At 40.5% G+C, this 19,908-nt stretch overlaps 4 protein-coding genes across 7 annotated transcripts in view; 2 read left to right on the top strand and 2 right to left on the bottom strand.

The window, feature by feature from the left end:
- glmna (glomulin, FKBP associated protein a) overlaps nucleotides 1–4,526 on the top strand; it is a 10,318-nt gene extending 5,792 nt beyond the window's left edge. For 2 of the 3 annotated variants that reach the window (XM_058418692.1, XM_058418693.1), the window contains exons 12-20: nucleotides 1–44; nucleotides 168–209; nucleotides 532–605; nucleotides 2,743–2,827; nucleotides 3,134–3,243; nucleotides 3,443–3,506; nucleotides 3,596–3,734; nucleotides 3,827–3,903; nucleotides 4,023–4,526. The exon at nucleotides 1–44 is cut by the window's left edge and continues 46 nt beyond it. In XM_058418692.1, coding sequence (XP_058274675.1) covers nucleotides 1–44; nucleotides 168–209; nucleotides 532–605; nucleotides 2,743–2,827; nucleotides 3,134–3,243; nucleotides 3,443–3,506; nucleotides 3,596–3,734; nucleotides 3,827–3,903; nucleotides 4,023–4,112 — 725 coding nt within the window. In that variant the 3' untranslated portion in view covers nucleotides 4,113–4,526. Of the gene's footprint in view, nucleotides 45–167; nucleotides 210–531; nucleotides 606–2,742; nucleotides 2,828–3,133; nucleotides 3,244–3,442; nucleotides 3,507–3,542; nucleotides 3,735–3,826; nucleotides 3,904–4,022 lie in introns of those variants that run through there. The other variant, XM_058418694.1, reaches the window with a different exon arrangement.
- Nucleotides 4,527–6,364: 1,838 nt separating this feature from the next.
- On the bottom strand, nucleotides 6,365–12,509 carry cdc7 (cell division cycle 7 homolog (S. cerevisiae)). Of its 2 annotated transcripts, none has more exons than XM_058372759.1 (12): nucleotides 12,442–12,509; nucleotides 11,936–12,041; nucleotides 11,730–11,816; nucleotides 10,672–10,807; nucleotides 10,484–10,577; nucleotides 10,260–10,402; nucleotides 9,864–9,927; nucleotides 7,960–8,055; nucleotides 7,690–7,874; nucleotides 7,525–7,607; nucleotides 7,032–7,181; nucleotides 6,365–6,951 (listed from the first exon to the last, which is right to left on the bottom strand). In XM_058372759.1, the coding sequence occupies exons 2-12, from the start codon at nucleotides 12,027–12,029 to the stop codon at nucleotides 6,617–6,619; spliced, it is 1,467 nt and encodes a 488-aa protein (XP_058228742.1). In that variant the 5' UTR covers nucleotides 12,030–12,041; nucleotides 12,442–12,509; the 3' UTR covers nucleotides 6,365–6,616. The 2 variants fall into 2 exon arrangements, with proteins under 2 accessions (XP_058228742.1, XP_058228741.1); XM_058372758.1 differs by having other exon boundaries at nucleotides 6,368–6,951; nucleotides 9,714–9,927.
- Nucleotides 12,510–12,726: 217 nt separating this feature from the next.
- Nucleotides 12,727–15,811, top strand: tceanc2 (transcription elongation factor A (SII) N-terminal and central domain containing 2). Its single transcript, XM_058372760.1, has 4 exons — nucleotides 12,727–13,084; nucleotides 14,246–14,387; nucleotides 14,742–14,938; nucleotides 15,028–15,811. Exons 1-4 carry the CDS (start codon nucleotides 12,983–12,985, stop codon nucleotides 15,220–15,222), a joined length of 636 nt encoding a protein of 211 aa, XP_058228743.1. The 5' UTR covers nucleotides 12,727–12,982; the 3' UTR covers nucleotides 15,223–15,811.
- Nucleotides 15,812–15,845: 34 nt separating this feature from the next.
- Nucleotides 15,846–19,494, bottom strand: cdcp2 (CUB domain containing protein 2; the record flags this gene model as incomplete). The annotated part of the gene is made up of 5 exons (XM_058418318.1): nucleotides 15,846–16,647; nucleotides 17,028–17,206; nucleotides 18,159–18,512; nucleotides 18,671–19,012; nucleotides 19,098–19,494. Coding segments are annotated over 5 exons (1,584 nt in total), but the record flags the coding sequence as incomplete, so codon positions are not given.
- Between the last annotated feature and the right edge of the window lie 414 nt (nucleotides 19,495–19,908).

The raw sequence follows: 19,908 nt of genomic DNA, 5'->3' as shown, positions 1-19,908 counted from the left end.
CCTGTGACCTGCTGGATTTAAAAGCTTTTTTAAACGTTCCACAGGTAGAGCAGCGCTACTTTAATCCTTCAAATCTAATCCAAGACCCTTACAAACACAAGCTGAGGATGAACCTCACAGCCTCCTGCTCATTGGCGCTCATTGGTGGGTCTATTTTTCTTTTTCAGAACATGGTGAAGGTGATGACGCTGTGTCCGGTTCAGAGCGTGGTAAGACGCACACTGGGTTATGAACTACACACTCTGAGTGTCCGGCCTCTGCAAGAAAATAATCAGTGACTACTGATTTCCTGAAGCGTTTCATTCCTCACAGACTGCACAAGCTGTTTGTTGATAATGCGCTTATAACTATTTATAAAGGCTGTACGTTTTATAGAGCCGTACATATAGGCGTCATAAGAGTCTGTTTCCATGGAAACGAGGAGGGTTATGATGTTGATGCATGTCTCATTTGAAAATCGTTTCTTATTTTACTTTATGGCTTATTAAGAAGCTTAAACTGAAGTGTGTGTGTGTGTGTGTGTGTATACAGAGGACTAAAGGACTCTCCGTGTTCCAGCTGAGCATCGACAAATTTAACACTGAGGCCAAATACAAGTTTTTCAGGTGAGTCTTTATTCACCAAAAAAAAAGTTCTGTCGGAAACATAAAATAACATGCTAAGAAAACCAGTGTCATCGTTTTGCGTGCGATTTATTCCCAGTATAATAGCGTGTCGGTGGTAATCCCAGTATAATGGTGTTTTGGTGTTATTCCCAGTATAATGGTGTTTTGGTGTTATTCCCAGTATAACGGCGTGTCGGTGGTAATCCCAGTATAATGGTGTTTTGGTGTTATTCCCAGTATAATAGCGTGTCGCTGTTATTCCCAGTATAATGGTGTTTTGGTGTTATTCCCAGTATAATAGCGTGTCGCTGTTATTCCCAGTATAATGGTGTTTTGGTGTTATTCCCAGTATAATGGTGTTTTGGTGTTATTCCCAGTATAATAGCGTGTCGCTGTTATTCCCAGTATAATGGTGTTTTGGTGTTATTCCCAGTATAATGGTGTTTTGGTGTTATTCCCAGTATAATGGTGTTTTGGTGTTATTCCCAGTATAATGGTGTTTTGGTGTTATTCCCAGTATAATGGCGTGTCTGTGTTATTCCCAGTATAATGGCGTGTCTGTGTTATTCCCAGTATAATGGCGTGTCTGTGTTATTCCCAGTATAATGGTGTTTTGGTGTTATTCCCAGTATAATGGTGTTTTGGTGTTATTCCCAGTATACCGGCGTGTCGGTGTTATTCCCAGTATAATGGCGTGTCGGTGTTATTCCCAGTATAATGGCGTGTCGCTGTCATTCCCAGTATAATGGCGTGTCGCTGTCATTCCCAGTATAATGGCGTGTCGCTGTCATTCCCAGTATAATGGCGTGTCGCTGTCATTCCCAGTATAATGGCGTGTCGCTGTCATTCCCAGTATAATGGCGTGTCTGTGTTATTCCCAGTATACCGGCGTGTCGCTGTTATTCCCAGTATAATGGCGTGTCGCTGTCATTCCCAGTATAATGGCGTGTCGCTGTCATTCCCAGTATAATGGCGTGTCGCTGTCATTCCCAGTATAATGGCGTGTCTGTGTTATTCCCAGTATAATGGCGTGTCGCTGTCATTCCCAGTATAATGGCGTGTCGCTGTCATTCCCAGTATAATGGCGTGTCTGTGTTATTCCCAGTATAATGGCGTGTCGCTGTCATTCCCAGTATAATGGCGTGTCGCTGTCATTCCCAGTATAATGGCGTGTCGCTGTCATTCCCAGTATAATGGCGTGTCGCTGTCATTCCCAGTATAATGGCGTGTCTGTGTTATTCCCAGTATAATGGCGTGTCGCTGTCATTCCCAGTATAATGGCGTGTCGCTGTCATTCCCAGTATAATGGCGTGTCGCTGTCATTCCCAGTATAATGGCGTGTCGCTGTCATTCCCAGTATAATGGCGTGTCGCTGTCATTCCCAGTATAATGGCGTGTCGCTGTCATTCCCAGTATAATGGCGTGTCGCTGTCATTCCCAGTATAATGGCGTGTCGCTGTCATTCCCAGTATAATGGCGTGTCGCTGTCATTCCCAGTATAATGGCGTGTCTGTGTTATTCCCAGTATACCGGCGTGTCGCTGTTATTCCCAGTATAATGGCGTGTCGCTGTCATTCCCAGTATAATGGCGTGTCGCTGTCATTCCCAGTATAATGGCGTGTCGCTGTCATTCCCAGTATACCGGCGTGTCGCTGTTATTCCCAGTATAATGGCGTGTCGCTGTCATTCCCAGTATAATGGCGTGTCTGTGTTATTCCCAGTATAATGGCGTGTCGCTGTCATTCCCAGTATAATGGCGTGTCTGTGTTATTCCCAGTATACCGGCGTGTCGCTGTTATTCCCAGTATAATGGCGTGTCGCTGTCATTCCCAGTATAATGGCGTGTCGCTGTCATTCCCAGTATAATGGCGTGTCGCTGTCATTCCCAGTATACCGGCGTGTCGCTGTTATTCCCAGTATAATGGCGTGTCGCTGTCATTCCCAGTATAATGGCGTGTCTGTGTTATTCCCAGTATAATGGCGTGTCGCTGTCATTCCCAGTATAATGGCGTGTCGCTGTCATTCCCAGTATAATGGCGTGTCGCTGTCATTCCCAGTATAATGGCGTGTCGCTGTCATTCCCAGTATACCGGCGTGTCGCTGTTATTCCCAGTATAATGGCGTGTCTGTGTTTCAGGTGCATGCTGAAAACCAGTGAGCACGCAGGAGTGGAGGGCTTCATCATCAAGAACATCAAGAACCAGATCGATCTCGCTTTGAAGGTACAGTGCTACAGAATGCTGATCAGTTGTGTACACCCCTTATGCAAATGAGCCCATATGACCCCACCCACTGACCCGCCCCCCTTTCAGACTGCTCTGGTGAACTCTGTAAAAGATTGTTATTAAAAATGTAATAAATGATGCATAAGTTCACCTGTTACACACTGAGCACCACCTGCTCCTTGTAGCCAGGTTTTATTATTAATATGAAGCGTGAAAGTTAAAGTTATAAACATGAATTGTGTTTTATTGACTTTTTAACGAGTATTAAGCGTCGACACGGTGCCTTCTCTCCGCTCTCTGTAGCCCGGTCATGAGAACGACTGGTTCCTGGGGAAACATCTCCTGCCGTTACTGCGCCAGGTCCTGAGTCTTCCTCAGGGAGCAGAAACTGACCTGCTACACAATTTAGACCGGTAACGCAACAATCCCCAAAATCGCCCCCTTTCATTTCTTACATTTTACCTCATTTTACTGATTTAACATCTGTCTGCACATCTGTCTGTCTATTTTAAGAATTTTTTTTCCTTTTATTTGGCAACTAAGGGTATTAAAGAGTCTCAGAATTGAAGAATTTTAAATTGAAACTGAACTTTGTTTTTTGTGTGTGTGTAGGATTATGGAGTCATTGAACCTGCTGCGTTATCTCCTAATCAGAGATAAAGAACGGCACAACGAGGTAGGACGTGACCCAAATCTCTCTTCTCTTCTACAGAAGTCTGCTGCATTTCCCAGCATGCCCATGGCGTGTGTGTGTGTGATCCTCAGACTGGAATATGGAGTGAGCTCTGTACGGTCGAGGAGAATTTCCTGAAGCCCCTGCGCACGGGCTTGAACATGTCCCGAGCTCATTACGAGGCGGAGCTGAAGAGCACAAAGGAGAAGAAGAGGAAGAACAGCGCAGCAGGTCAGACACGCTGGTGTTAAAGTAAATAAAACAGCCTGTTTGTTTTACCTGAGCAGCACAGAGAGTGACTTTGTGTGTGTGTATTTCCGTAGAGTCTAAAGTGCCGACCTGCACGGTTACCGTCGGCAACGACACGTTACCCAACATGACTCCTGAAATGCAGCTCCAGGTGATGATTTGTCACATTTGATCTTTTTAATCCGCATGCCAATACCATAAGGTCCAAACCTGTGGATAAATATTTCATCCACATGTTCTGAGGCGCTCCTGGTCCTCTCTCCTCTGCAGGTGCTGCAGTCTGCACTCTACATGTTCGATTTGATGGAGAGCGTCTTGGCCCGAATCGAGGAGATCGCCGAAGCTAAAGGAGAGACGTAGCCGTCTCGGACCGGACCGGACGGCGATCTCCTGTACGGGAGCTTTACAACAAACTTCAGTTCATAAATCATAAACACCGTTACAGTGATAGAAAACACTCATCAGGACACAGCCCTTATCCTCCGTACGAGTAGCTGTACGACATACACAACACACAGAGACTCGTGTGAATCGTTTTCAGGAGCGACTCGGCGAAAAGGAATCGTTTGGGCAACGAAAGTTACGTTTTTTTTTTATTATTTACAGACAGAAGGCTGGTGAAATATCTGACACACTTCTGAACAAACAATGCAGGGTTAGATTTTGTGCTGAATGAGCCAAATGTATTTAAAAAAAATCTCCGAGTAGAAAGTTTGCCTGTAAATATCTAAATGGATATTTCTGGACATTTAATAAAGCTCCCTTTTTCTACAACTTGGCTGTATGTATAGTTTTATTAAAACCAATCGGCATATGGAAATGATTCTGAATCATATTTATTGATTAGTCCCTGGACTGTTAATCAGCTACTTTGAGAAAAATGTCAAGATATGAAAGGTAAATGAATAAATAAATAAAATCATATTGAAATGATTCTTACTTATAGCGTAATGATTCTGAATCACATTGAAATGAATCTGAATCAAATTTATTGAAGCATGAAGTCGTTATTATTGAAGTCGTTTGGACAAAACATTACAACACATATTGCTTTGACTAGTCCCTGGATATCAGCTACTTTAAGAAAAATATTAAAAACATGCTAAGATATCAAAAATAAATAAACAAATAAATAAATTCCTCTCAAGGTTTCTTCCTCATATCATCCCAGGGAGTTTTTCCTTGCCACCGTCGCCACAGGCTTGCTCATTAGGGATAAAATAGTTTAATAATTTAATTTAATTTAATTTAATAGTTTATTTTTATTTCTAGTTATTTAGTTTTTTTTTTTTTTAATTTCCCCCCTCCTCTTTCTCTGTTTCTCTTCTTTTGTAAAGCTGCTTTGAGACAGTGTTCGTTGTAAAAGGCACTGTACAAAATAAATTGAATTGGATTAAATAAAATCAAATTGAAATGATTCTGAATCATATTTATTGAATCATGAGTCGTTTAGACAAAACATTACTACACATATTGCTTTGACTAGTGCCTGGATTGTTAATCAGCTACTTTAAGAAAAATATCAAAACATGCTAAGATAGACAAATAAATAAAATCATATTGAAATGACTCTGAATCATACTGAAATATCGAAAATCATATTGAACTGTTGAAATATCGAAAATCATATTGAAATGATTCTGAATCATATTGAAATGATTCTGAATCATATTGAAATATTGAAACTCATATTGAAATGATTCTGAATCATATTGAAAATCATATTGAAATGATTCTGAATCATATTGAAATATTGAAAATCATTGAAATGATTCTGAATCATATTGAAAATCATATTGAAATGATTCTGAATCATATTGAAATATTGAAACTCAGTGAAATGATTCTGAATCATATTGAAATGTTGAAAATAATATTGAAATGACATACTGAAATGTTGAAATATTGAAAATCATATTGAAATGACTCTGAATCATATTGAAATATTGAAAATCATATTGAAATGACTCTGAATCATATTGAAATATTGAAAATCATATTGAAATGACTCTGAATCATTAAAATGACTGAATCATATTGAAATGTTGAAATATTGAAAATCATATTGAAATATTGAAACTCATATTGAAATGACTGAATCATATTGAAACTCATATTGAAATGATTCTGAATCATATTGAAAATCATATTGAAATGATTCAGAATCATATTGAAATATTCAAACTCATTGAAATGTTGAAAATCATACTGAAATGACAATCATACTGAAAATCATATTGAAATGACTGAATCATTAAAATGACTGAATCATATTGAAATGTTGAAATATTGAAAATCATATTGAAATGATTCAGAATCATATTGAAATATTCAAACTCATATTGAAATGTTGAAAATCATACTGAAATGACAATCATACTGAAAATCATATTGAAATGACTGAATCATTAAAATGACTGAATCATATTGAAATGTTGAAATATTGAAAATCATATTGAAATGATTCTGAATCATACTGAAATATTGAAAATCATATTGAAATGATTCTGAATCATATTGATTGAATCATGAGTCGTTTCGACAAAACATTACTACACATTGATCAGCTACTCTGAGAAAAATATCAAAACACGCTAGTAGAGATGTTTGTAAAACGTTTATTAAAATGTTATTGTAATGGAATGCACCAACGGCGTGTTCATGAACATGAACAATTCAGATAAATAAATATACACCATGTATATACAAAGTACACAATATTACAAAACTAATGCACTCCATGTTCAGATAAATCACAGAATCAGAACTGTTAAAATTTCTCCCTGAGGATTACTACTACTACTACTACTACTACTACTACTACTACTACTACTACTACTACTAACCTGCTAGTTAAAGCTGTATTAATCCCTGATATCTTTAAACAGTGGATGCTGCAGCGCCATAGCCGCGGTGATTCTCGTGGCTGGGTTCAAATCTAACAGTTTGTCCAGAAGATCATAAACCTCATCAGGAACAGTGTCCCATCCCGCAGTCTGTGATTCTCTGGCATTATCCGTGCTGTTCCTCTTCTCCGCTCGGTTGCCAGATTGTCTTTTTTTAGCATCCGCAGGATGCCGTGAGACCTGAAACTCCTGGGGCAGCGAGTCGTCCCCACATGACCGCACTCCTCTCAGCGTCTCACACAGGATCCTCAGGTCGAGTCGGGGAAGCTCGCGGCTACACACCACTGCCTTGCCTGTGTCACACCAGCAAGATAAGATCAGACGCTTTGGCATGAACTTCTAAATCAAATAAACACAAAGATGGAGCACGTACCGAATTTCTTAGCTGCCTGCACAGTTTCTCTGGAGCCGCGGATAGTCATGATCTGCGTCAAGGCCATCAGGTCATCACTGGCTTTGAAAAAGGGATACCTGCCACTCAGGAGGGAGAGCAGGATGACGCCGGCTGACCACACGTCAATAGCTAGGGGTTTGATGGTGGAGATAAAAATCCAAAATGAGGATATGCGAGACGGATGAATCTAAAAACTGATTTTAAAACAGTGTATACAACATTACGTTAAAGCGCCTGTAGAGAAAACGCAGAGGGTTAAAGCGTCCTTAGAGAAAACTCAGGGGCTTTAAGGCATCCATAGAGAAAATGCAAAGGGTTAAAGCATCCGTAGAGTAAACGCAACATTCTACATATACTTTAGTGTACACCATTCTATATGTTGTACTTTTATCCGTTTATAGTTACAGTTGTGGAACATCCACAAGACATGTTAGTTCTTGCTCTGTGCTTCATTACATGCACAATATCTCACCGGTTCCTTGGTCAGGACACTTGGTCAGAACTTCAGGAGCCCTGAATCCTGGAGTTCCAGCTCTCGGAGCCACCTGCTGCTTCCTGTAGAGCAGAAACATTCGTGGGTTAACCATATTATGCAAGTCAGAAGGTTTAGCTCTTTCTCATCACTGGTGAAGGTTACCTGGACAGACAGATGTTGCAGATGCGGTCAGTCATGTAGCAGTTGCAGGTGAGAGACGGGTTTAGAGTCACAGGTTTCGCCTTCTGGTTGGTCACCGGAGCCCGAGCAGGAAGAGTGCGGCGTTTCATGGAGACGAGCTTGCGTGCGATGACGTCGTCTGTCTTCGTAGGTTTTATTATGTGTCCCTGAAACGATAACATGTAAAGAAAAAGTGCTGGAGGGAAAAAGGAAAAGAAAACACTTGCTTTAGATTCAAATAATAATCCTGACCTCAGTTTTATCCGTGGGAGTCTTAGTAGTGTTGACGCTGTTGAGGTTTCTCTCACCGAACACGGAGCGAGGCGTTTTACAAAGTCCCATCAGCTCCTGAGAAACGACATCAGAATGACATCAGTACAGGCTCGAGAGAGACGAGACACAGACACGGACAAAACAAGTGCATGAGACACAGTGGCTCTTATTTTAATCAGGCTTTCTTAGAACAACATTCTATTAACTGCTCCTTGTTTGTAACCATAAACAGATAAAGTGTCTGTAGAGAAAATGCAAATGCTTTAGAGTGCCCATAGAGAAAACGCAGAGGCTTTAAAGCGTCAGAAGAGAAATCACAGAGGCTTTAAAGCGTCAGAAGAGAAATCACAGAGGCTTTAAAGCGTCAGAAGAGAAATCACAGAGGCTTTAAAGCGCCCATGGAAAAAACGCAGAAGCTTTAAAGCGTCTGTATAGAAATCGCAGAATAATAATAATAATACATTTTATTTATAGGTGCCTTTCTCAACACCCAAGGACACTGAACAATGAGTTACAAAACAAAGCACATAGAAACAATACGACAAAAAACAAGCAACAATAACAAAAAACACAGAAGACTGTGACTGTGTGAGAGGGCAAGTAAGATTTAGGAAGAGTAAGCAAGCTTAAACAGGTGAGACTTGAGTCTAGATTTAAAGATAGTCAAGGTTACGGATGTCTGGAGGTAAAGAGTTCCAGAGCCGGGGAGCAGAGCAACAGAAAGCCCTCTGCCCCATGAGACGAGCAGAAGGCACAGAAAGATGAAGAGAAGAGGCAGATCTAAGAGAACGAGAGGGAACAGGAATATGGAGAAGATCAGACAAGTAAGAAGGGGCAAGATTGTGAATAGCTTTAAAAATGAGAAGAAGAATCTTAAAGTCGATGCGAAGCTTGACCGGAAGCCAGTGAAGCTGCTGCAGAACCGGAGTGATGTGGTGAAATGAAGGAGTTTTAGTGATGATACGAGCTGCTGAGTTTTGAACCAGTTGAAGTTTAAGAAGAGATTTATGAGAGAGACCAAAAAAGAAGGGAGTTACAATAGTCAATACGTGAGGTAACAAGATTGTGAACAAGAATAGCAGTAGCATTCTGTGTAAGGGAAGGATGAAGACGGTTGATATTACGTAGACGGAAATACGCAGACCGGGTAATGTTATTAATATGTGATTGAAATGAGAGTGAACTGTCCAGGAGGACACCCAAACTCTTAACCTGAGTAGAAGGGGAAACAATAGAATTGTCAATAGAGAGGGAGAAGCTATTTATTTTAGATAAAGTTGATTTAGTACCAATTAAAAGAAATTCAGCAGAAGCTGTAAAGCATCTCTCGAGAAAGAGATAGAGGCTTTAAAGCGTCTGTATAGAAATCGCAGAGGCTTTAAACCATCTGTAGAGAAAACACAGAAGTTTAAAGCATCTGTAGAGAAAACACAGAAGTTTAAAGCATCTGTAGAGAAAACACAGAAGTTTAAAGCATCTGTAGAGAAAACACAGAAGTTTAAAGCATCTGTAGAGAAATCGCAGATACTTTAAAGCATCCGTAGAGAAAATGTGACTTTGTTAAATATGTATATTGGGAGAAAAAGTGGAATAAAGGAAGCGAGGTGACCATGTTAGCCTTAAAGGTGCTCTAATGTGAGCACAGAGAATAAAAATAAATAATATCAGAGCCAGTGTGTCTTCACCCAGAAACAGAAGAGAAACCAGTTTGTGCCCCAGACAGAAACAGAAACCTTGGTGTGTTTTGTGCGCTGGTTTGGACACGGTCTTTTCACTGGAGCTTTAGTGGACGTGTGAGGTGCACAGCTCCTGGTGTTAGGTGGTAAAGGAACCAGCGCCTGTTTCCCCTGTGATTCTTTCTGAGCTTTCTGAGATTTCACCACCTTTAACAACTCGATCTGAGTGTCAGGAGTTCCCTGAGCCAGGCCAAAATCCACCAGCGCGTACCTGCCAACACACACACACACACACAACACACACACACAACACACAATATTAACTATCAACTTTTCCCTGGTGTCACTGGCGCTGTATTTAAGTTTCATTTGCTCTATTGTGAGGTTTTGTACCACAGTGAAATTAAATCCTGGATTGTGATTGGACAGAAGAGAAGGTGTTGATGAATTCTTTATAAATTACAGGTTTTTATAAATAGCAGCATTAAAAGTAACTATAAACGGATAAAATATAAAAGCTCTGCGTCTTTACCTCATGTGGAGTTTTATTCCTGATATAATTGGTCGGAATAGGAATATTACAGATGAAAGGGGTGCACATACTTTTTCTCCCTCCGGTTGTAGAGGAAGTTGGTGGGCTTGATGTCCCGATGGATGATCCCGAACTTGTGTATGTGCTTCAGGGCTTTGAGGAGATGATAAATGTACTGACGCACCTCCTCGAAACTCAGTGTCTCCACAATGTCCTAGAGAAGACAAAGACATTTCCCTCAAACCGACATCCTGTTACAGTGATGATTCAACACTCACATCTTTATGTTCTTTACCATGAAGGCCTGGTGCTCCATGTAGGGCATGATGATCACCACGTGGTGGTCCTTCCTGAAGCAGTAGGTCACTCCCATCACGTTCTCTTGACCGCTGTGAGAAAAGAGGGAAAAAAAAAAACACGTCAGGGATTTCAGATCAAACTACACACACACACGGTTTATTCTAACACAGGGTGTTCTCTCACCCGGCCACAGTTAAACACTGGAGCTCTGCGGCGATCCGGACTGGGTGACTGGTAGGGATCAGATGCTTCAGAGCAAACTTCTCTCTTATCCCGTCGCTCATCTGCGCTTCTCCCAGGTACACGGAGCTGAACGTACCTAACACAGGACCAGGGATTTATTAAACACACATGGCATGATATCATTTATATTCAAAGCTTTAAAAATGCAATTTAACTCAAACAATTCATGAAAAAATATTTATAATAAATTAAACAATTAAATCATTCCTAATGGAAGAATTCTCTTTATACATTTCCAGTTTAATGAATAATAAATTAATCTGTTTTTGATAACTGAATTTGTTACAGGATCTAAGAGCCTGATACGTTTTCACAGGTCAGGTAAATAAGTCAGTAATCATTGTTACACATTAATTTTATATTTAATGTTTGCCTATTTATTCTATTTTAATCATCTTTTTTTCAAAATAAATATTAATATAATATTTGGATAAATAAATATAATATCATCCATACATCATACCATGAGCAATATGTTCTTAATTCCCTAGCACCTTTTTTGTACTTTGAATACGTTTTTCATTTATAGAATGTTTCATTTATTTTTCAATTATATTTATTTTTCTTTTAATATGAAGCAAAAAAAAAAAATCCTTTGGGATTAATATAATTTATTTATAAATAATTTATATGAATAATATATTCATAAAATGTTCTCATCTGCTGAAAGTTTTTTCTGACAGATATTATTTATTGCATTATTATTTGATTTTATTTTACTTCCTACCATCTGATTTAAAAAAAAAAATACTTTTACTGATTCTTCACACTATATATATATATATATTTAATGTAATAATTACAGACTGATTGGAAGCATCATATTTATTGCTGATATTTATAACAGTTTTCTTTTTGTGAATACTCCTGTTTCTCTTCAAACCGATGTTTATATATAGGTTATAAACTATATATGTTTGTTTATGTGTGTGAGTGTGTGTGTAGTGAACATAGTATTAAATAAAGGTTTGTAGTTAAAGGGAAAATGATGTAAAAACCTTCTCCAATTTTATCGGTAATTCTGAAAACTCTAGAGAGCTGAGGAACAACTTCATACAGGTATTCAATGTCCATCTCAACATCTCCTGAAAGATACACACACACACACACACACACACACACACACACACACACAGTGAGTACACAAACAAAAACACACATCATTAATGTAATCGCTAAAATAACAGGGTGAACCTGCACTCACTGGGGACTTTCCGTTTATTTGCCTCTTTTTCTGAGGGTTTTATATCCTCCGCACTGTGTGTGCTGTTGGCTGGAAGACTTTGAGGCATCTCCATGACGATGAAAATCTAAATAAAAAAAAAATAAAAACAAGAAATTTATTAAATATATCCGGAGAAAATCTACTTAAGACCAAGGGTGCCAAAACATTCACACTCCCGACTGTATAATATGGGTCCAACTATAGCTGTATCCCAAATACTTCCATATTAAACACATAGTTCCCTACATACTGTACATTAACCATTATTTCGCTCCCTAAGTAGTGCACCCTTAAAGGGAGCCGCAAGCCGATTGGCACTACGTCTACATACGGCTAACGTTAGCTCATGGCTAAGTTCTAAAATTTCTTAAAATGCTACTTATAAGGTTAAAAACACAGTCAGGACACATAAAGTAGTTTTTTTTGTTCTGGAAATGTTTAAAAATTTAATGAAACGCGATAAAAAATGAAGCCGTAAAACTTACCGCTCGGGAGAAAAGTCTTCTGCTAGCCGGCTAATCCGTCTAAAATCCGCGCTAAAACTGAGAGATCACGTGACGTACACGACCCAAACAACGCCGAGTTGTTAGACTTTTCAAATTAAAAGTTTAATGAGCTTTCATATTCAATTTACTGCGCACGCATGATAGTAATTTTAAATATTTGTATGTAGTTTTTGTGTTGAGTATGTTTTACTGATGTTAATTCATGTTTTTCTAATATACCGCTGTGTTACATTGAACAGTTTTATTAAAGAGTTGTTTACTTTGAAAACTCCGTCCCGTCACAATGGTCATGAGTCTGAGCTAGCACTAGCTTGGAAGCTATGTTTATTTTCATTTCTTATAATATTTATAATTATTTACTTACGTTATTACATAGGTTTTAGTTCATTTTAAACACACTTTAAATGTTTAGAAACATACATAAATCAGAAAATCTGTGTCATGAGCGACTTCCGGGTTTATTAGCATACAATAATTAGAGCCGGCTTTAGAGATTTAAGGTAAAAAGGTCCAAAGTGAAATGGATAAATTTGTAGTCCGTGTGCCAAAGAATGATCAAGCAAGACCAGGACAAAAACATGAAGAGAAAGTGTACAAACAGGCAACAATAGAGTCTTTAAAGGTAAGTAGACAATAATCACTATTACTGTTTATCAGTCTGTAATATAAACACCATAAATATACTACATTGCCAAAAGTTTTGGGACACCCCTCCAGATCATTGAGTTCAGGTGTTGTTTTTCAGGGGTTGGGCTCGACTCCTTAGTTCCAGTGAAAGGAACTCTTAATGCTTCAGCTTCATACCAAGACATTTTGGACAATTTCATGCTCTTTGTGGGAACAGTTTGGGGATGACCGCTTCCTGTTCCAACATGACTGCACACCAGTGACCAAAGCAAGGTCCATAAAGACATGGATGAGTGAGTTTGGTGTGGAGGAACTTGACTGGCCTGCACAGAGTCCTGACCTCAACCCCATAGAACACCTTTGGGATGAATTAGAGTGGAGACTGTGAGCCAGGCCAAAACTGGGACATCTGCCTTTACCTGCACATGAATGTAATATGGAGTTGTCCCGCCCTTTGCAGCTATAACAGCTTCAACTCTTCTGGTCAGGCTTTCCACAAGGTTTAGGAGTGTCTTTATGGGAATTTTTGACCGTTCCTCTAGAAGAAGAGCATTTGTGAGGTCAGGCACTGATGTTGTGATGATGAGAAGGTCTGGATCGCAATCTCCACTCTAATTCATCCCAAAGGTGTTCTATGGGGTTGAGGTCAGGACTCTGTGCAGGCCAGTCAAGTTCCTCCACACCAAACTCACTCATCCATGTCTTTATGGACCTTGCTTTGGTCACTGGTGTGCAGTCATGTTGGAACAGGAAGGGGTCATCCCCAAACTGTTCACACAAAGAGCATGAAATCATCCAAAATGTCTTGGTATGAAGCTGAAGCATTAAGAGTTCCTTTCACTGGAACTAAGGGGCCGAGCCTAATGCCTGAAAAACAACACCTGAACTCAATGATCTGGAGGGGTGTCCCAAAACTTTTGGCAATATAGTGATTATGTTCATATTTTCACATAATAACCTTTAATAACAGTTATATATTTTCTGAAATATTATATCATCTGCACCTTAAACACTGGCCCATGTTTATGCCATTAAGAATTATAATAATAAATTGGTCAATTTGTTTTAAAATGTTTATATCATCGCTGAATTTGTACGGAAACAAAATGTCTTGTTCTGAATTCTGTGTGAATCGTGTGTGTTTTTGTTTGTACAGAGAGTGGTGGTGATTGAGGACATCGAAAGGTTCAAGTCCATCTTGGAGTTGCCCGGTCAGACCAAAGAGAACATGTTAAACGCTCTGACAGAGCTGGACAAGAAAGTGCCTTCCAAAGAAGTGCTCAAGTCCACCAAGATTGGTGAGAAATTGTCTTCATCTTAACCAGATCACTAACACCGGTCATAATTTAGCAAAACGTGCCCCATTTATAACAAATTGTCAAGTGAGTCGTTTGGGAGTCAAAAAGAGTCGACTTATTGGTGAGCTGAGTCAAATGAAACAACTCACTGAAAAGAGTCAGAATTTGTCTACATCACTGTAAATAAGTGAGAAGTGTGACAAAAAACATCATAAGGAAAAAAACGTGTCTAAAAAACGTGTAATAAAATTATTCCATAATAATGCTTTATGAACACATTATGAACAATAATAATAAAAAACTGAGCATGTCAACTCAGTGTAATTCAAATATAAAATTCTCTCTCTCTCTCAGGTCACACAGTGAACAGGCTGCATAAGAGTCACCCGGACGTTGAGGTGAAGTCTTTAGCTCGTCAGGTTTACACACACTGGAGGACGTTCATTGAGGAGAACTCCAACAAGCCGTCCATCGAGGTCCGCTGTGATAAACAGAGCGAGGAACTGAGGAGCAATGCTAGAAAACTCCTGGCTGACAGCTTGGGGTTAGAGGTGACTCCACGTTTCCTGACCTTCTCAGTCGGCCCAGTGTTTATAATCTGAAACGCTCTGAACGTGTTGTGGTTTTGTCGTTCTCTCAGGCAGACGCTGCGCTGGTGGACAACGTGGAGAGGGAGGTGTTTCACCAGTGCTCGAGGCTGGTCAGCGGAGCGTACAGGAGGAGCGTGAGGGCGCTGGTGTTCGCTCTCAAACACAAACCTGACGTCCGAGCACAGGTGAAGGACGGCAGGATCACTGTTAATCTTCTCGTCAGCAACCACAAGAAGAAACTGTGATGCTGAGATCAAAGAGACGATACACACACACACACACACACTTACAGATACAGATACACACACACACTTACAGATACCCACACGCCCATATAGATAAACACACACTTGAGATACAGATACACACACAAACACACACACACAAACATACACAGACAAACACACACACTTACATAAACAGATACACAAACACACACTCTTACAGAAACAGATACACACACACACACACACACCTGCAGATACACACTCACAGTCAGACGCAAATACAGATACACACACCGGTACTCATACACACACCTACAGATACACACACACACAGATACACACACTTGCAGATATGCTCTCAGATACAGATTCTCACACACACACATCCTGAGTCTGTACTTTATTACAGTTTTTTCTGTATTTGTAAATCATTTTTAGCAGTAGAATGTCTGAAATGTTTGAGATAAACCAGAAAGTAGAAAATAGGCCACAATACAGGTTTTATTTAAATTTACTTGAAATCTCCATTCGGTTTATTTGATCCTTTTATCTTGTTGTTTTTTTGTTTTATCATATTATTCTCAGCTTTTAACACGTGACACACAAACTGACCATAAGCTCATGAACAAATAAATGGATTTTTAATCATAAATTATGATTATTTATTATTATTTTTTTTTAATAAACCTTAAAGTGCTTTTTTGTGATGCAGTGTTTTTCGCTCATGAAGTTAATACACACACACACACACACACACACACAAAATCAGCTTGTTGTGTTACAGCGAAGTGTAAGCACATCTGTCCTGAAGACATTCCAGCTTCACCTCTGACCGTTACAAAGCGCCGACACTGGACACTCCTTCTCACACAAACGTCTCCTTACAGAAAACGGCACCATTGTGGTTAATCTGTATGTCTTTGTCCCTGGGAACGAGCCGTTGCTATAGAAACCAAAACCTATTAATATAAACCTGCACTGCTGTCAGAGCTGCTGTAATAGAGAATTAATCAACACCTGACGACCAATCGGAACGCTGCCTCGTTTTGCAGTCGGTTTTTGCGAGTATACGTCATGTCCGGTTCACAAGACCTCGAACCCGTGCGGACGGAACCTGTCAGGCTGACCCGTCTAGAGCAGCACGAGCCACACGATGGCGATGAGCATGAGGATGACGGCCAGCACGCAGACACTGATGAAGACGATGTCGCTGGTCTCGTGAGCTTCGGGCTCGGCTCTCTGAGCACCCTCCAGGCTCTTGGACTCCTCTGCGAGTCGGGCCAGTTCGTTCATCCGGATCCGATCCTCCGGCGAGATGATGCTGACTGACGCCACCTTCCTCTGGGCGTCGCACTGCACCTCGTACTCCTGAACGCTCTGCTGCTTCCCGTCAGAGAAGTCTATGTAGAGCGTGTTCACCAGCATGGTGATGTTGTGACGTTTCTGAAAAAAGGTTCCATGAAACTGGGTGAGGGGAAAAACCTCGGAAAACGACAGCAATCGATCTGAAGTCTGAACAGATACTATTAAAGAGAGGGATGTTGTACTTTTTATCCATTTACGGTTACATTCAGCATTACGGAAGGTCCGTTAAAGCAGATTCTAGCAGCGATAAACAGTCTTTTCCTCACCTGCATCAATCTTTTATCATGTTTCCTGAAGATGTCAGAAATCTTACAGCTTTAACTCTGACTGTTACAAAGCTCTGACACTGGAGACTCCTTCCATACGTCTTACATAGACATCTAAACAAGCTGCTCCTGATCAGTCACACAGTTTTGTGCGTTTATGACACGAGTAAAACCTCCACCTCAGCGTCGTACCTGACCGGCGGTTCCACAGTTGACGAAGCGAGCCAGGATCTTGTAGCTCATCGCTGTCATCTGAGCCGAACAGGACGGGTTTCCGAGATACACGCTCTCGCGGTCCAGCTGTGGCAAAGCCTGCTGGGAGATCTGGATCTGAAACTCGGTTCTGGTGCAGCTCACGTTCACCGGTACGACTGGGACGCAAAGACAAAACACAACACACACCGAGGAACAGTTACTCGTCCCGGTCAATTATAATGATATGCGAATTCAGCGATGAGGTCATAATCAGGAAATAGGTTTTATATTCTAATTATAAATCCCCATTTTACAGTAAATGTTATTTACAGAATGGAAACACTGTGGAATTACATAATTGAAGCACCAATTTGAACAGTTTTTGAAATAATCCAGGAAAATAATCCATGCATACTGTTATTGTAATCATTTTAAAGGGGCGGAGCCAGTGAACTCAGTGGGAGGAGTCTAAATGAGAAGACGTACAGTTATATAGATTCTTAAATAATAATCCAGGAAAGTAATCCATTATTGTAATAATTTTAAAGGGGGCAGAGCCAGTGAAATGAATGGGAGGAGCCTACATGAGAAGCTGTACAGTTATATAGACTTAAATAATAATCCAGAAAAATAATCCATGCATTTTACTGTTATTGTAATCATTTTAAAGGGGTGGGGCCAGTGAAGTGAATGGGAGGAGCCTTGATGAGAAGCTGTACAGTTATTTAGACTCTTAAATAATAATCCAGTAAAATAATCCATTACTGTAATCATTTTAAAGGGGCGGGGCCAGTGAACTGAATGGGAGGGGCCTACATGAGAAGCTGTACAGTTACATAGACTCTTAAACTTTCAAACTTTAACTTTTGTCTGAAGTATCTCAAACAGAATCTTGTAGCTCATACGATGCAACAGATTTTAGAAAATAAACTAATTTGCGATTTATTATTTGTGTTATTTATTTATTTATTTATTTTACAAACATTGACCCCAATGTTTAGATAAAAATAGGAAGACGTAGTTATTACTATTCGTGTACTGTTTTGAGGGGAAAAAATTTTAAATATAGTGAAAAGTGTAGCTCTTTCCTCAGGAGAGTCATCATTCTGCCCCCTGGTGGACTCTCACCTCCTGTATATGAAGCAGAGAAACCCTTGAACGCGACGTTCCGGTCTGTGTTCAGGACCACCAGCAGTTTATCTGCCCTGGATGTCAGAGCCGGAGGCTGTTCAGTCCCACACCAGCGCCCCAGCAACGCGTTTGCCTCACTGTCGCCATCGTACACGGCTACAGAGTCGAAATCGCAGGAGTCGGTCAGACTGTTCTGATCCTCCAGCTCCATGAGCGGGAAGAACAGCTTGATCCTGTAACCCTGGGGCAGATGCACCCTCCAGTGGCACTTCATGTTGTTGGGGTAGATATTGGGGTAACTGGGGCTGGTGAAGTTCCCACTGATGGCCTTCAGCACCTGCTGGCACTCGGCTGATGAAGTATTGAGAAGATTTTGTTTCATTTGATTTAATTTATTGAACATTTATGTATATAACATGATTTTTGTGTGAAAGCTGCAGCCATGTCTAATAAAATCTGCTCTTCTTTGTTTTGTGTCTGTATACAATGTAAAATGATCGAGTCCTTACCCGAGTAAAAATGAGCTTTAAATCCTCGTCCTCCAATATTAAAGTCTGACTTAAACACGATCAGAAGCTGATTGGACGTGGAGACGGTGCTGGGCGGTCGCTCGTTTCCGCAGTAGTTCCCGATGTGGCGGTGTTGGACTGTCGGCCCATCGAACAGCGCAATGTAGTCAAAGTTACAGCCTTCGTTATTCTCCAGCTGGAAGTCGAGGAAGACCAGAGTGACGACGCTGCGATTGGATACGTGGATCATCCATGAGCACTCTGCGTTATTACTGTACTCGAGCGGGTAACCTGGGCTGGAGATTACCCCCGAGATTCCCGTCAAGACACCCCCACACGTATCTGCCCCACCGACATGGAGAACCTGAGCGTCATTACCTGTGCAGTGTTACAGACACATGATCGATGTGTGTTGCGGTTTGGTTACCTTTCCTGTATCCCACCAGGAAGCCCGTGTGAGCCACGTGGCGGTCGGAGTGGAAGATGATGGACATGATGTTCCAGGACGAGCTGAACTGAGGAGGCGCCGCGTCTCCGCAGAACTTCCCCAGGAGGTTGCCTTCGTCCTCCGAGACGCCGTTGTAGATCTTGATGTAGTCGTAGGCGCAGTCAACATGGTACTCCAGCTCGAAGTGGTGGAACGTCAGCAGCACGGATGAACCCTCGGACACCACGATCAGCCAGGAACAGTCCACGTTGTACGGGTAAAGACCTGGGAAGTTCGGGCTGGAGATGTTGCCGCTGGATGAAGGAGCTAGGATTCCTCCACATTTTACACCTTTAAAGAAAAAGATAATAAATAAAAAGTTCAATATGTTAGTTGTGTTTATTTATTTTGTTTGGGTTCCTTAATAAGTGTCATTACGGTAGGTCTGCTACTACAGTATTTACGGTAATATGTGGCACTTGAGAGGAAGATTGAAAGACGATAAAAAATATTTATTGTAAAGATTTCCTGTTAAACTGTAATACACATGTTATAAAGACTCTACAGGATATCCGGTACATGTCTCAGAGTTTAACAAATAACAAAGATAAGAGCTGATTCATTGCTTATATATTGCTTATATTAGATTGAGTCACCATTAATTGATCAGCGTTAGTTACACTTCGTATTATTCGTTAAATATTTGTAAAAAAAAAAGAAAAAAGCAATGTGTTGCATAATTAAGTCCAGAAACAGCCAACAGTATCAATTCTGAGATTAATATCAATATTTCTGTGACATTCGTGGAAAG

The sequence above is a fragment of the Hemibagrus wyckioides genome, linkage group LG20 (assembly GCF_019097595.1).
Source record: "Hemibagrus wyckioides isolate EC202008001 linkage group LG20, SWU_Hwy_1.0, whole genome shotgun sequence".
NCBI lineage: Eukaryota > Metazoa > Chordata > Actinopteri > Siluriformes > Bagridae > Hemibagrus > Hemibagrus wyckioides.
The sequence above is the reverse complement of the archived record's forward strand: the minus strand, read 5'-3'. Positions and strand labels throughout refer to the sequence as shown.